This window comes from Denticeps clupeoides, chromosome 8, assembly GCF_900700375.1.
Source record: "Denticeps clupeoides chromosome 8, fDenClu1.1, whole genome shotgun sequence".
NCBI lineage: Eukaryota > Metazoa > Chordata > Actinopteri > Clupeiformes > Denticipitidae > Denticeps > Denticeps clupeoides.
The window spans coordinates 20,937,632-20,950,759 of NC_041714.1; the positions used below are offsets into that span (position 1 = coordinate 20,937,632).

At 49.3% G+C, this 13,128-nt stretch overlaps 1 protein-coding gene across 1 annotated transcript; it reads right to left on the bottom strand.

Annotated features, from left to right (window-relative positions):
* Positions 1–3,106: 3,106 nt before the first annotated feature.
* On the bottom strand, positions 3,107–12,420 carry LOC114795728 (opioid growth factor receptor-like protein 1). The gene is given in 7 exon segments (XM_028989306.1): positions 3,107–3,399; positions 3,402–3,619; positions 5,093–5,305; positions 7,551–7,629; positions 8,775–8,853; positions 10,930–11,019; positions 12,216–12,420. Coding segments are annotated over 7 exon segments (1,107 nt in total). The 5' UTR covers positions 12,351–12,420.
* Positions 12,421–13,128: the final 708 nt, after the last annotated feature.

Sequence of the window (13,128 nt, forward strand, 5' to 3'; positions counted from 1 at the left end):
AGATATAAGATGAAGGACAGTGTGAGGAGTTCTCTGGCATGACAGTAGAAATAGGTCAGCATTTTATTATGATTTTTTTTCCCGTAAGATTTAGCCGACTCGTGTCAGAGCATAAGGGGTCCGAGTTGAGGGTCATTTATTACGTGCTTATTCAGCACACACTGCCCACCCAGGCGAGTGTGCGTGCTGCACAATGACCTACACACCCCACACATCGAAACATAACCACTCAGCATCCCAGCTAGTACAGAACAACAAGGTTATGACCTCAACAAGGTTCTGCAGGAGTGAACAGGATATTAAGACAAATTGAAATGATTGCAATGTTTAAATATAAATCTAAATTCTGGTTCTAAATCTGTATGTTCAAAGTCATGGTAAGATTACATTTACAGCATTTACCAGACGCCCTTATCCACAGTGACTTACAATCAGTAGTTACAGGGACAGTCCCCCCCTGAAGACACTCAGGGTTAAGTGTCTTGCTCAGGGACACAATGGTATTAAGTGGGGTTTGAACCTGGGTCTTCTAGTACACAGGCGAGTGTGTTACCCACTGGGCTACTAGCACCCTGATGACTGCTGTTATTAAATCATTATTATGGTTAGGTATCTTGGAATTGCTCGCAATATATTGAGTTTGACGAGACACCGTCAATCGGAATCACATTCCTTGTACGTGACCAACGAGCACAATTCTGATTCCGATATTTTCCAGACCTTTTCACGTACCGGTCCTAGCGGACCTCGACCACTAGAGGTCGATATTGGGCCAATTCCTCTCTGCGTGCTGTGGTCTATACCTGCTTTATGTCCCCAAGCCTTGTCAGTAGTCTGTCAATCTGTTCAAATTGACTCACTATATTAAAAGAAGAAATACATTATCAATCACTCCGTAAAATGCATTTGGTACAACTTTCACAATCGTAAGCATTCAACTTAAACCTCAAACCACCAATCGTGAAGGGCAGTTTATTGATAATAACAAACATCACTATTACTTTATTACTTCATTTTAACATGGCTGCTGTGTTGTTGGTGTATCTGATTGTAGTCCACACGTGACTGAATTATATAACATACATAGTGTTCCAGCGACGATGACCCGGTGCTGAACGTTCTCTGCTCACGCAGCGTTTATCTGTGATGTGCAGAACTTCGCAGCAGCCTAGCGGCGGCGTAATCCACCGTGGCGGACACATCGCCTCGCGTTCTGACACAAATCCAGTCCCTGAAGAACCATGAAGGAACCCGCTAAGGCCCGTCACACACGAGGAAAATGAACAAGTACGCACGCTCATTCCTTAATAGTACAAACGCGAAGGCCCTTCGTCGGAAAATCGGCCAACTTGAGTCCGTTAATTCAGAAGGCCGCCGTAGAAACCTTTCATGTTTCCCGATTTCACACACACACACACACACACACACACACACACACACACACACATTAAATACTGCAGCAGAACGAAAGTACCGAATATACTGCACCACAGGTACCACAAAGTAACAACAGTATCAAACCACAAAAGCCCTCCCCAAAAACCTCGATTACTAGAGTGAAGACACAAGGAGTGTGTGTGTGTGTTTGTGTGTGTGTGGTTTTAAATGCATGTTGCAAAATCAGAATAACAGCAGTGGAGCTCATTCACTTGACATCTCAAATCAGTATAAAACACACCGTCATGTGTTTTCTTTATATGGTAGACCTACACACTCGAGTACACTGCCCTTCCAAATAATGCTGACACGTGGAGTTGACAAAAAAGATACAAAAAACTCTCTCACACACACACACAAGCATGTGTGCTTCTCGTGAAGAATCTACTCCTCCATTTTTAAATCCTGACTCGTGTAGAAAAAGCTGACAGCAACACTTCTTTTCATTTGGAGTGGGAGTTCAAGTCACTTCCGTTCAGTCCTCCCTCAAAACACAGTGTTTTATAAAAAGGCACTTAATTTCAGACTTTCTCACCACTAACATGCTACAGTGAACATCTGAAATGACCTGCCAGTACGAACACAAAGTGGCCTGAACCTCCAGCACCCGAAATGTAAAAAGCATCGCCTTCATTAATAAAATATATTTTTAGAAAGTCCTTAAGTGATGATCTCGGTCAAATGAATGCGGGACGTCCATCAGTGTATCAGGAATTGAAGCTGAAATGTGATTGGGATCATTTAATTCCATGGTTTACCCCCTAATATCCTTTAATGGATTAGTGCCATGGCGAAGAGATGATATGGTTCAGCCTTTGTCTCCATTTGTGCCTTCCGTGCCATGTAGCCGACGCTCCGGTTTATGGCATTGTCCCCTGACCGGACCACATCTGGCAGGACGGGTTAAAACACGCGTGGCTTAAACTGAGCATCAGAGTGATCCGTCACGACCAGGAGCTACAAAGCCGGGCAGGAACAGATGACTTCTACCCCAGGCAGCAAGTGCAAGTAAAAATGACCGAATGTGGAAATCCACACACATTGATGGATTTGGTACTCCCTGGTAGTGCATAACACATCGAGGAATGGTCTGAGCTGCTTGACTTGGCCTTCGGATCTCGATCTGGTCAAGTAAAATATTTTTCATATCTGGATGTAGAAGCCAGCCCAATCCTCGCGACTTCTGAGGACTCGCAAAGCCTGCCAGGGATGGTTTGGCAGCAGACACCATCGGACTGGGTCAGAGTTGGGTCAGGCAGCACAGAGGGAACACAATTTTTGACAATATTCGGTTTTAATGTTGTGGTGTAAAAAAAAAACAGCAATTTATTATTTTTTTTTAAACAAAACCAACATAAAAAGGAAGACTGGATAGTCAAATGTGCAAGAGTTGACACAGAGAATAGGTACATGTACAGCATTTCCCCTGACTGTGTTCTCAGAGTTATCACATGAATCGTACGGCTGCCATAAACAGCTACAATTTCTCTGAAAATGGAACAGGAAGAACCGTGGCGTTCCAGGTTCCAGGTTCCTTAAAAGGGTTCCCGTTGTAACAGCCGCCCGCTGGGAGGCAGAGACGGGGAAGAATATTGCTGCGGGTTCCCACAGTTCAGCCCTATCCTGGATAACAACGTGGTCTCCTCGCTACCTGAGATGCTGTAGGACCTTACAGAGGGACGGTCTGGACGTAATCGTCCGCGTCCATCCTGCTTCTTCTCTCCTTGCCTTTGCTCCGCTGGCCCGCGGCTGATCTCCCATGATCCCTCGCCCCCTCCACCTCGTCCTCCTCGTCCTCCCCCTCGCCCTCTCTTGTGGGGGAGTGACGTCCCCTGCCTCCCCTCCCCTCGCGAGGAGAGCGAGCCCTGGACGGGGCCGCGGCACCCGCGGAGAGGGCGGGGCCGGGAGCCTGGGCCGCTCGTCTCCTGCCGGGCGGGCCCCAGAGGAAGTTGTCGGGCGGGGGTAGTGGCGGCGGGCGAAGCGGAGCAGGGCGCGGCGCTGGGCGCGGTCGCGCAGCGTGTAGACGAAGTACTCCAGCGCGCTGTGCCGCATGTTGGGCAAGGTGCCCTCCACCAGAGACTCCTCCAGCAGCAGCCGCACCAGCGCCGGCTTGAAGGCCTCGAAGCCCAGCTCGCCCAGGCTCTTCAGGATGCGCGTGATGCGCAGGTAGTTGTGCTGGGACCTGGGGAGTGGGACGGAAGGTCACAAATGCGGACGACAAGGACGGGGACCTTCATGTGAAGTGATTGTCATTCAGCAGCACAGCACACGGTGCACAGAGTGAAATGTGTCCTCTGCATTTAACCCATCACCCTTGGTGAGCAGTGGGCGGCCATGACAGGCGCCCGGGGAGCAGCGTGTGGGGACGGTGCTTTGCTCAGTGGCACCTTGGCGGATCGGGATTCGATCCGGCAACCTTCTGATTACGGGGGCCTTAACCGTTAGGCCACCACTGCCCCTTCCTCCTGTCAAGATCAGCCATCATCTGCCCATCCAGTTGGTTGCCGCTTTTGAAAAGTACATGTTATTATTATGTGGAAGGGTTGTTGGGTTTAGAATTGCACACGTTATCATTATTGTTCTTCGAATATGACTAAATTGCCATTTTTCCTATAATACTCTACTGCAATGTTACCCGATCTTTGTAACTCTTACAGAATTGATTAACTTAGTGAGGATCTTTTTTATATTGTGTGTATTTTTGTCTTCTTTCTTTTTTTTTCTTGTCTTTCTCTTGCTTAAAGTAAAGTAAATAAAAAATATCTTTGAGAGAAAAGTACATGTGACGGAAAAAACAGAAGGTATGGAAGGGCGAGGTCCACGTGGGAGAAAGGGACACTGGGGCAGTGGTGGCCTAGCGGTTAAGGAAGCGGCCCCGTAATCAGAAGTTCGAATCCCGATCCGTCAAGGAGCCACTGAGGTGCCACTGAGCAAAGCACCGTCCCCACACACTGCTCCCCGGGCGCCTGTCATGGCTGCCCACTGCTCACTCAGGGTGATGGTTAAATGCAGAGGACAAATTTCACTTTGTGCACCGTGTGCTGTGCTGCTGTGTATCACACTGAAACTCCTTGATCAGCTGCTTCTTTTAAAGTAATTGGTGCCAATTGGGGCCCAAATAGGAAATATACTTTTTTTTTATAATAAAATACACTATGTATACTATCGTCCATGTGGTTTTATTTTGTATGAAATGTCACTGTCCTTCTCATGTGGTCCTTCCCTACCTACACGAACGTGACACCAGGTTGTGAAATTGTCCAGTGGAGATTTTACCCAACTCAGACGAAGGGAATAAAAAAAGAGAGGGAGGAGGAGAAAGATGTAAATTAAGTGCGTGTGAAGGTGAGATAACCAGAAAAAAGGTGAAAAGCTGTCAGGAGACAGGGAGGCCTGGGTGTGGTTCACGTCCTTTAGTGTTACAGCTCCCAGGGCAATGACACACACACAGAACGTCACCCTAAACCACATCCTGACCCCGGCGTCCCTGCTCCAGCTGGCTACAGCCTAGTGAACTGCACATAATCTCACACTTCCCCGCGTCTTTTCGCCACGCTCAGATCGGTTCGATTTCCCCGTAACAAGCTCCGCCCGCCCTCCCTTCTGTCCCCAAACACCGCGACAGCGGTGTGTGGGGTCATGCACGGCAGCTCACTCGTTCAGGTGGCGGAAGCGGTCCTGCCAGTTGGCAGCGCGCGCCACATTCCCGCTCTTGTCCACCAGCTTGATCCCGAAGAAGTCCAGCATGATGGTGTACGCCATCAGGAAGCGCCGCTTCGCCTCCCGGGTGCTCTGGAATTCCTTGATCTCGTCCTGAGTGAGTTCTTGAGCAAAGAAATTGAGTCCCTGTTCTCGCAGTGGGAACAGCCTGCAAGTGTGTGAGGAAAAAAAAAACGAGCGAGACTTACACCAGAGTTGCACAATTAGGACAAAAAATAGTCTGGTTTAAATATTTACCTCATTGCATTAAATGTCAACCCTCAATTGTTCACCTTTTTTCCCCCAGAACCGCTCGGACGTTCCTAATCACAAAACATACGCTTCCCGCTGCCAAGTAGGACGCAAAGCTCGATAACCGTGGCCCATGCGCTCACAGCAGGCGACGAGTTCAAAAAACGTAAACTAATATTCCCACATTGTGCAATTAACCACAATTAAAAAGCTCAGGACCAAAGCTCGCAAAAACAAGCATGAGCAAGAGGCTCGGACGGGGCAAATTGACGCGAGTAGCGTAAGTAGCGTAACCTCTTTACTAAATTTCAGAAGAAAAATACGTAAAAAGACGCGTCCAGACACTGCAGGTGTCAAAGGGTCAGGCGGCCGCATTAACAGCGTTCATTTCAACGTGCTACACACTTCACGGTAAAGAGAGATAAAGTGAAGTGATTGTCACGTGTGATACACAGCACACGGTGCACACAGTGAATTTTGTCCTCTGCATTTAACCCATCACCCTTGGTGAGCAGTGGGCAGCCATGACCGGCGCCTGGGGAGCAGTGTGTGGGGACGGTGCTTTGCTCAGTGGCACCTCAGTGGCACCTTGGCGGATCAGGATTCGAACCGTCAACCTTCTGATTACGGGGCCGCTTCCTTAACCGCTGGGCCACCACTGCCCCTGGATGGATTATGAAGATAAATAAAAACTAAATATGTTTCCCAACACTGGATTCTATGGGTGGTAGTGGCCTATGAACCAGAAGACCAGCAAAGTCACAGGTCCAAACCCCACTTATTAGCATTGTGTCCCCCGAGCAAGACACTCTGAGTGTCACTTCTGCCTCGAAGTAGCCCTGGATAAGGGCGTCTGATGAATGTAACTGGCCGTTTGCGTGTGTATAACATGACAAGTGAAAGTGAATACTTGTCACATGCGACACCCGTCATCCTCGGTGAGCAGTGGGCAGCCATGACAGGCGCCCGGGGAGCGGTGTGTGGGGACGGTGCACTAAGAAGATTTTAAATGATTACACAACACCTTCACTGCCCGGTGGTGTAAACAAGTGACATTCTTTGCACCTCACAGTGTCGAAATTCTCAACAATGCTAACTTTGTGCAAATGAACGTGTTGAGGGTCACCTGGAGGTGTGAGATACTAAATTGGACACGTTGCACCCCGTTCTTACACTCACTGAAGCATGCAAATGCATGCAGATGAGCAGTCTTTGACTTCAGGGTCCATGTTAAAAACTACAATTGACCCATGCATACATTCAGTAATTAACGCATTATTTTCCGTTCTGTTCGTTTTATGTACAATTTCAGCTTGTGCTATAAAAAGCTGTATCTTAGATACGTCTGTTACCTCCACATTAAAATTCCTTTTCACACTGTGGGGGTTCGAGCTCTGGAAGAAAAGGAGGGCTAGAAGGGGCCTTCTAGTCTGTTCTCTCCCCCTGCCATCCAGGCCCCGGGTCGTGGGCACTGGGCACCGCCCCCCGCCGCCGTCTCGCGTTAACGCCATTAAAACGAGGAGCGCCGGCGAGCCGCCTCGTGTTGCGAAACTCGCTAATTGCCATTATGCAAATGGTCCTCAGCGGTGTCAGCGGAGAGCGCGAGGGTGCAGCGGGGCGGGGGGGGAGAGGAAGCTGATGCGTTTTTTCGGCGCCGCGGGGCGGGTGCAGCTAGATTGGCGGCATATGTGCCGGGCTGACTGCTCTGCGGCTCCTCTCTCGCGGTGGCGGCGGTGGCACTTGCCGCCACGTCAATGGCAGGAAGCTAGAATGGAGCACGGCTTGCGTCACCCCGACGCATCATGTCCTGGCGATGTAGTCAGGCCTAGAAAAAAAAGTTAGGCCCGACCCGAGCCCAACAGAATCCGATCTGGCCCGACCCGACAAGTGCGGCTTTACCAAAGTCCGGCTTTCTGGACTAAGAGGAAACGGAAATGCGTGGGAAAATGACCATTTCACCTCATCTCTCATGGGATTAAAACAAATCACGAGAAATGCAAATCGAATGAACATTTCGTTAAAAAAAAATTTTTACATTCAATAAAAATGCGGAAAGGATAGGTACTATAGACCGCCCCGACCTGATGTAAGCAATAGAAACTGAGCCTGGGGGTCTCTATCGCGTCCTGATCACTCAGCCAGCGGGGTGGGGGACAACCTACCACTGGATGTAGGTGTGGTTGTGCTCCAGCTGGTCGTAGTCGCCTCGCCACTTGGTCAGGATTTCCTCCACGTAAATGCCTGAGGGGAACATGGGAGCACACATCAACCGTGAATAAACTTTTTACACTAACCTGTAGGGGTAAACTCCCACAGTAGAGAGCCAGAGACGTGATTATTATTTTTATTTACATTTAACAGCATTTACCATGTGCCCTAAAGTTAAAGTGAGTTAAAGTGAAGTGATTGTCACATGTGATACAAAACAGTGCACACAGTGAAATTTGTCCTCTGTATTTAACCATCACCCTGAGTGAGCAGTGGGCAGCCATGACAGGCGCCCGGGGAGCAGTGTGTGGGGACGGTGCTTTGCTCAGTGGCACCTCAGTGGCACCTCGGCGGGTCAGGATTCGAACCGGCAACCTTCTGATTACGGGGCCGCTTCCTTAACCGCTAGGCCACCACTGCCACTAATCCCTAATCCAGACATCGTGTGGGATGCAACCTGATTAATCATGGGATCAAATTTGGCATCCGTTACTTTAACGCCCCCAAAAATTTGTTTATTGATTCAGGTGTTCAGGATCACCAACAACATGGAGGTGGAGCACCGAATACAGGAACGAGGCGACGAACCAGAGGATCGCCCCAGCCACCCACGCTATCAATGCCGAAGCAAAAAAAAAAAGATTTCACAGTCGACCAGCATCATCATTGCGGACCATGACTCTGGACCAGTTGAGGCCTACACTGGGCTGTCCAGCGTCTTCTAACACGGACAACGTTTCTCTACCAACCCTGCTCTGACACCTACATGCTCTACCTTGGAAGGTGGTCCCGCGTTGAAGTTAATTTGAGCCTATCGAGATGTACTGTATGAGATAATAAGAAATAATTGTTGCTGTGGTTGCGATACGGAGCTGGAAGGAATTCAACACAAACTCGTCACGACAACATCTGTGCAACTGTGTCCAATTTAAAGCGCAGAATGAGAGAGGGGCAGAGAACTCATACCTGACAGCGTCAGATATTCAACAGCATTGTGCTCAGCAAGTGCTGTGCGCATACTGACAGCAGCCATCTCTGGACGTGTGTGGCCCACTCGTTTAAACCGCCTCCGCTGATGCTGACCAGCACAGACAATTTCCTGCACGTTGTCCCAATCCTAACGGCACAACGTGGCAGCGGGTCACCGCTCTAGCATCGAGGTGACCCCTGCGACTCACCGTCAGGCACCAGGGGTATCTTGTTCAGGTAGAACCTCAGGTTGCGGTACTCGTGCGGCTGCCGAGGCTCCTTGTAGTTCTGTGAGCAGAAAGGACAACGGGGTGACGGGCGAGGACGGGTCGGGCGGGTGTTGAGATGGAGAGCGACAGACAGGAACAGAAGGTGAGTTAAAGAGGGAGCGAGGGTGCGAACGTGTGAAGCGAAGTCGGCGGGAGAGAGGCGTGTATGAGGCGGACAGGGAGTCGACATCCACTACTTCACGTCAAACTTTATATTACAGACATTCCCATCCTTCCCATCCTATTTTACTACGAATATTTCTCTACTCGCAATATATTATTTATGTTTTAATATATACATATTTCTTTTTAATTCTCTTTTTGTAATATTGAGTTCATTTGCACATCTTGTCTTTACTACAAATATTTTTCTACTCGTTGTATATAATGTATGTTTAAATATATTTATTTTATTCTCTTTTTGTAGGTCAACAGCAGTCATATCAGCATTTCACTGCATATCATACCATGTATCACTGTGTACGTGACAACTAAATATTAATTGAATTGAATTTGATTCTCTGGCTGCTACCAGAGTCCTGAAATAGACATATACTGAGCAGCCCGGACGTGTGAATATTATCGAAATTTTATATTTACAGCATTTGGGATCCAGTGGAGGGGGTGTAGCAGTGTGGTGGAGTGGGAGAAGTTGGGAAGGTGCTGCTGGGTTCTGTATTAGTTGTAGGGGCCGGATGGAGCAGATTCTGGGATTTTGGGATCCAGTGGAGGGGTAGCAGTGTGGTGGTGTGGGAGAAGTTGGGAATGTGCTGCTGGGTTCTGTATTAGTTGTAGGGGCCGGATGGAGCAGATTCTGGGATTTTGGGATCCAGTGGAGGGGGTAGCAGTGTGGTGGTGGTGGGAGTTGGGAAGGTGCTGCTGGGTTCTGTATTAGTTGTAGGGCCGGATGGAGCAGATTCTGGGATTTTGGGATCCAGTGGAGGGGGGGTAGCAGTGTGGTGGTGTGGGAGAAGTTGGGAAGGTGCTGCTGGGTTCTGTATTAGTTGTAGGGGCCGGATGGAGCAGATTCTGGGATTTTGGGATCCAGTGGAGGGGGTGTAGCAGTGTGGTGGAGTGGGAGAACTTGGGAATGTGCTGCTGGGTTCTGTATTAGTTGTAGAGGCCGGATGGAGCAGATTCTGGGATTTTGGATCCAGTGGAGGGAACAGTGTGGTGGTGTGGGAGAAGTTGGGAAGGTGCTGCTGGGTTCTGTATTAGTTGTAGAGGCCGGATGGAGCAGATTCTGGGATTTTGGGATCCAGTGGAGGGGGTGTAGCAGTGTGGTGGTGTGGGAGAAGTTGGGAAGGTGCTGCTGGGTTCTGTATTAGTTGTAGGGCTGGATGGAGCAGATTCTGGGATTTTAGGATCCAGTGGAGGGGTAGCAGTGTGGTGGTGGTGGGAGAAGTTGGGAAGGTGCTGCTGGGTTCTGTATTAGTTGTAGAGGCCGGATGGAGCAGATTCTGGGATTTTAGGATCCAGTGGAGGGGGTGTAGCAGTGTGGTGGGTGGGAGAAGTTGGGAAGGTGCTGCTGGGTTCTGTATTAGTTGTAGGGGCCGGATGGAGCAGATTCTGGGATTTTGGGATCCAGTGGAGGTGTAGCAGTGTGGTGGTGTGGGAGAAGTTGGGAAGGTGCTGCTGGGTTCTGTATTAGTTGTAGAGGCCGGATGGAGCAGATTCTGGGATTTTGGGATCCAGTGGAGGGGGTGTAGCAGTGTGGTGGTGTGGGAGAAGTTGGGAAGGTGTTGCTGGGTTCTGTATTAGTTGTAGGGGCCGGATGGAGCAGATTCTGGGATTTTGGGATCCAGTGGAGGGGGTGTAGCAGTGTGGTGGAGTGGGAGAACTTGGGAATGTGCTGCTGGGTTCTGTATTAGTTGTAGAGGCCGGATGGCAGTCAGAGGCAGACCTGCTAGAGGGGAGTTACAGTAACCCAGTTGTGAGATTACTCGGGACTGAAGGAGTATCTGGTGGCCTGTGTTGATAGATAAGGGTGGATCCGTCTGATATTGTAGAGAAGGGATCGGTTTTCAGCTACATGCAACATTGTGAGGCGGAGGAAGACCGGAAAAAAAACATGAGAGAGAGAATAAGTCACTACTGGATAGCTGTGGCGATATTTGTAGAGGTCCTTGGCAGCATAAAAGCTTCTCTTCATCTTGGAGGAGGACTCTACTGTTTCGACCAGCATCTACAAATGACAGAATAAAAGAAAGAAAGAAAAAAAAAAACACTTAAAGGTGCATTTAATACCGTAAAGAATAAAGAAGAGTGTGTAAGATGTATTTATGGAAGTTAGCATGCTAACCAGTGAGCACCAACACAGCCTGACTCGTAATACCACTGTGCACCTGAGGTGGCGATAGTGAGTTACAAAGTGGTGTCAAGTCTGTCCTTGGTCTCAGAAGCGAACCATCGCAAGGCACTAAAGAGACTAGGGGTGTTGAAATGAATCTCATAATCGATGCATCGCGAAGCATACGTGCACAACATAATCGATTATTTCATAATGCCGCCGCTTGTTGATTTTCCGGCCGCGGTGAATAAACTCTGGTAAAGAAGTAGTGCCGGTTCGATCGGCGCGTCCCTGGCCTGTGCTTGTTGGGATTTCCGTAGAAATTGACGGCAAGGAAAACGTTGTACGCAGCGCTTATTTGACGCCATCGGAATGCGCAGCCGACCGAACGCTTTTGAAGAACTGTTTCGCACGCCCGTGTGACGTTTTTGAAAACATACGGTGAAGTAATGCAGAAAAACGCGTGGATACTCGGAATCATCGTGCCACGGATTGAATGTTTTGCATGAAATTTCTGGTAGAGTAAGTGAGGCGAAACTGATTAGTCGGGGTTCAAGTCTGCCCCCTGCTGTCAAAGTGGCGAAATGTGACACATTGCGCCTTTAATGAAAGTCGCCACCCTTTAAATGACACGAGAAGGCACGCCGCGAACCGCACGACGTTGGCGGACAGAATCCTCCCCCCTTTTTACGAATTTCCGTTCGATCTTCGGCCCCTGGCGCTTCACAGTTGCTGCTTTTGTTCCCTCTCGGCTCCCTGGTGTGAAGATAAATGTCATTTCATCTTCTCTTTGCACACTTCCATCAACCGAGAGGGACAGGAGGAAGTGGGTCACCTTCATCACGAGAAACATGACAAACTCCAGAAAGAAATGCTATTAAAATCACACATATTCGAATAATAATATAATCTTCTGCGATTGTGACGAGGACGCGTGGCTACTGTTACGTTCCAGAATGAAGAAGTGACGTCACGGACGTCAGGCGACAGAATTACCGCGTTGTGGCGACAACGTGGCGAACCGACGCCAGCTCCGTACGACGCGGCGTCGGACGATATGAGGGACCGTCGTCGCGGAGCGGAGCGCCTACCTGCCGAGCGGCGTCCAGCGGCTCCTCGGCGACGCCGCCGTCCCCCTCGCCCTCGGAGTCGCTGTCCCACGTCGAGTCGCATTCCTCCACGGTGCTCGGCTCCTTGTACCTCAGGCTGGCCGTCAGGTTTCCCATCGAAGACCCCGCGCAGAGCCTACATGTTCCTCCGCGGCGCGTCCCGGCTGCAGGCGTCCGGCGCGAACACGCCCCCCGCCGGAGAGGCGAACACGCCCCTCGCGAACACGCCCCTCGCCCGCCGCGGCGCCGTTCGACCCCACGATACTCTGATCGATACTTTACTGTTGTTTTCAGCCGTAGAAACTGGGGGCGACGTAAAATCACGTGTTGTGAATTATTTGCGTCTTTATTTAACTATTATGAGCCACCAGGTGGCGATAAATAAATCGTCTCATTCATTGTCTCAGACCAGGTTCCTCCTGGTTTTTATTTGAATTTGCACCCATTTGACCAACCACGGACGCGTCCTGTCTTGCTCGAAGACAGAAAAGAAGAGAAGTATTCGGTGAAAAAATTTGATAAAAACAAGATAATTCCAGAAAATCTTTTGATTGAGATGTTATTTTTTTATGACAAACAGACCCTAACCCAGAATGTGAAACAGCAGTGGACAGGACACGCGGTTCTCTGGAGACCTCCAGAAAGAGGACTTCCAGATCCGTCTCTGGTCCCCATGATAGCACCACAGCATGGGACTCCTGTCAGGCCGTGGGTCCCACGTTGCATTTGTATTCGTTATGCACGTCTACTTACACTCTTATACCTATAACAGGTTCAGTCCCCGAGGAGCAACGCAGGGTTTATGTTGGACACAGAATTTATGAATTGCTGAAATCTACTATAACATTTAGGCCTTCTACCACTATACGGTAAAGTATTAATATTTATATTTTTA